General features: G+C 39.8%; 1 protein-coding gene across 1 annotated transcript; it reads left to right on the top strand.

The window, feature by feature from the left end:
- Positions 1-460: 460 nt before the first annotated feature.
- On the top strand, positions 461-1345 carry LOC140955676 (uncharacterized). The gene has a single exon (XM_073409702.1). It carries the CDS (start codon positions 461-463, stop codon positions 1343-1345), a length of 885 nt encoding a protein of 294 aa, XP_073265803.1.
- The last annotated feature ends 1733 nt before the right edge of the window (positions 1346-3078 follow it).

Genomic DNA, 3078 nt, shown 5'->3' on the forward strand with positions numbered 1-3078 from the left:
CAGGACACGTCCGTGAAGCACCAGGAGCACACCGCCTATCCAATAGAGCTGATCCACAGATTACATCATGATTTTGCTTGGGGGCCCACCACCTTTTGTTCGGCATTTCGAGGATTCATTCATCATGGCTAACTCCGGGGCAAGGCTCTGATACCACTTGTAGGAACTACGGACACCACTTATCTCCACATTGGTATGATATTGTCCACTTTGGGCCTAAGCCCTCATGGATTTGCTCTTGGGCTATACCCCAAAAGGCCTCATACCAATGGAGATATTTGTCTATCTTGAGCTTGAGAGTGTGAGAGTGTGACAAACCAGAAAGTTAAGGGAAACACAGGGAAGAGAGATCGTGAGATTGAGAGAAACACTGGTGAGATTGAGAGAAACACTGGGAAACACAGGGAAAAGAGAGATAGTGAGTTTGTGAGTTTTGTGCCTTTTTGCTGCAGCAAAGAACATGGCATCAGAAAATAATTACGTGCAACCTGCAATCCCACGCTTTGATGGTCATTATGACCATTGGAGTATGCTGATGGAAAATTTCTTGAGGTCAAAGGAGTATTGGAGTCTTGTGGAACAAGGAATCAATGAACCAACAGTTGGAAGTGTGCTGACAGACGCACAAACCAAGATTCTTGAAGATCAGAAACTGAAGGATCTTAAAGCAAAAAATTACTTGTTCCAAGCAATTGATCGGGGGATTTTAGAGACCATTCTCCACAAGAACACATCCAAGCAGATTTGGGACTCAATGAAGAAGAAGTATCAAGGATCAACAAGAGTGAAGAGGGCGCAGCTTCAAACTCTTCGCAAAGAGTTTGAAATTCTCCACATGAATACTGGAGAGTCAGTCGATGGTTATTTTTCACGCACTCTTGCAATTGCAAATAGAATGCGAATACATGGTGATAAAATGGAGGATGTTACGATAATTGAGAAGATTCTTCGATCAATGTCTGCAAAGTTTAACTATGTAGTCTGCTCCATTGAAGAATCACACAACATTGAAGAACTTTTGATTGATAAGCTACAAAGCTCATTGCTATTGCATGAGCAGCGGATGGTGAGCATTATTCCTGAGGAACAGGTTCTGAAAGTATCAATGAATGGTGGAGTACTTTCAAGGGGATATGGAAGAGGTCGCAGCTGGGGCAGAGGAGGTACAGGACGTGGTGGAAGAGGTCGTGGTTATGATCAAAAACCATTTGACAAATCACGAGTTCAATGTTATAATTGCCACAGGTATGGCCATTATCAGTATGAGTGCACAGATAAAGAAGAGAAGGTGAATCTTGTAGAAGCTGAAGCCGAAGAAGAAATGCTTTTTAATGGCATTTCTTGAAAGAAGAAGAATCCAAATCAGACAAATGGTATTTGGATTCAGGGTGCAGCAACCACATGTGTGGAAACAAGGAATTATTTTCTTGTTTTGGATGAAAATTACAAAAGATACAGTAAAGCTTGGGAATGGCATGTTCATTACTGTCATGGGAAAGGGAAATGTGAGATTTTATGCAAAACACAACACAGTGCAGACAATATCCAGTGTTTTCTACATTCCAGAATTAAAGAGTAATCTGATTAGCATGGGACAATTGCAAGAGAAGGGATATACAATAATCATTGCAGCAGGTTGTTGCAAAATACATCATCCAGAGAAGGGAGTAATTGCTGAAGCAAGAATGACAAAGCAATCGCAATGTTTCCATTATACATGCAGGATCAAATTCAAACCTGTTTTTCAACGAAAATGCATGACTCAACTTGGTTTATGGCATTATCGTTATGGGCATCTAAATTTCGATGGCTTGAAGGCATTGCAAGAGAAAAACATGGTGACTGGGCTTCCAAAAATCACTTGTCACTACTGAATTATGTGAGGAATGTGTTGTGGGGAAACAACCTCGAGATTCCTTTCCAAAAGGAAAAGCTTGGCGAGCTGAAGAAACTCTTCATTTGGTTCACTCGGACATTTGTGGACCAATTAATCCAACCTCAAAATGGCAACAAATTAACAAAGGTATTTTATCTCCTTTACTTTTAGATGATTGCAGTCGAAAGACATGAGTTTACTTTCTTTGCAAGATAAGTCTGAAGCTTTTACTGTGTTCAAAGAAATTTAAAGCTCATAGTGAAAAGGAATGTTCTTTTTAATTTAATTTCCAATTAAAAAAATCCTTCGAACAGACCGTGGTGGTGAATTTACTTTCACATGAATTTGCAATGATTTCTGTGAAATGCATGGAATAAAAAGGCAACTTACAGCAGCATATTCACCCACAACAGAATGGGGTGGCGGAAACGAAGAAAAATCGTACAATTATGAACATGGTTTCGTAGTAATGTTACTGAAGGGAAAATGCGAAGAGTTTCTGGCCTGAAGCAGTTTAAATGGAGTGTTCATATATTGAATCGTTGCCCTACGTTTGTGTAAAGAATATTACACCAACAGAAGCCTGGTGTGGATCTAAGCCTACATGTTGATCACTTCAGAATTCTCTTTTTGGGTGCATAGCATATGCACATGTTCCAGATGCCAAAAGAAAAGCTGGATGACAAGGCAGTAAAGTGTGCTAGTTTCTTGGAGTTAGTGAGGATCAAAAGCTTACAATGCTTTTTAATCCAATCACCAAAAAACATAGTCATCAGTCGTGATGTTCAGTTCGATGAAGAAAAACACATGGGATTGGAAGAGAACAGATGCAAATCTGTTTCAAGATTCTGACCTATATGAAGATGCAAGTTACGGAACAGAAGAGGTTTTTATTTGGTGATTCGCAGAATTGAATCTCACATTCAGCCAACCTGAATGTGAAAATTCACATAGAAGAGCAGCTGCAAATTCCTATTTCACATGAAGGAACCATTGTTCCACACAGTGAAGGGACATCCAACATACCTCAACGGCAAAGTAACAGCCCCTGCATGGATGAATGACTATGTCAATTGGAAATGAATTTTTCTGATGAAGATATACACCCTTTGCTCAGTTTTGCTTTATTTGCAGGTTCTGATCCATATAAAATTTGAAGATGCAGAAAAAGAGGAGAAATGGAGAAGAGCCATGGACACAGA

This window comes from Populus alba, chromosome 6 (assembly GCF_005239225.2).
Source record: "Populus alba chromosome 6, ASM523922v2, whole genome shotgun sequence".
Taxonomy (NCBI): domain Eukaryota; kingdom Viridiplantae; phylum Streptophyta; class Magnoliopsida; order Malpighiales; family Salicaceae; genus Populus; species Populus alba.

Excerpts from the sequence above, each read along its gene's own strand:
- LOC140955676 (XM_073409702.1), top strand. The coding sequence starts at position 461 with ATGGCATCAGAAAATAATTACGTGCAACCTGCAATCCCACGCTTTGAT.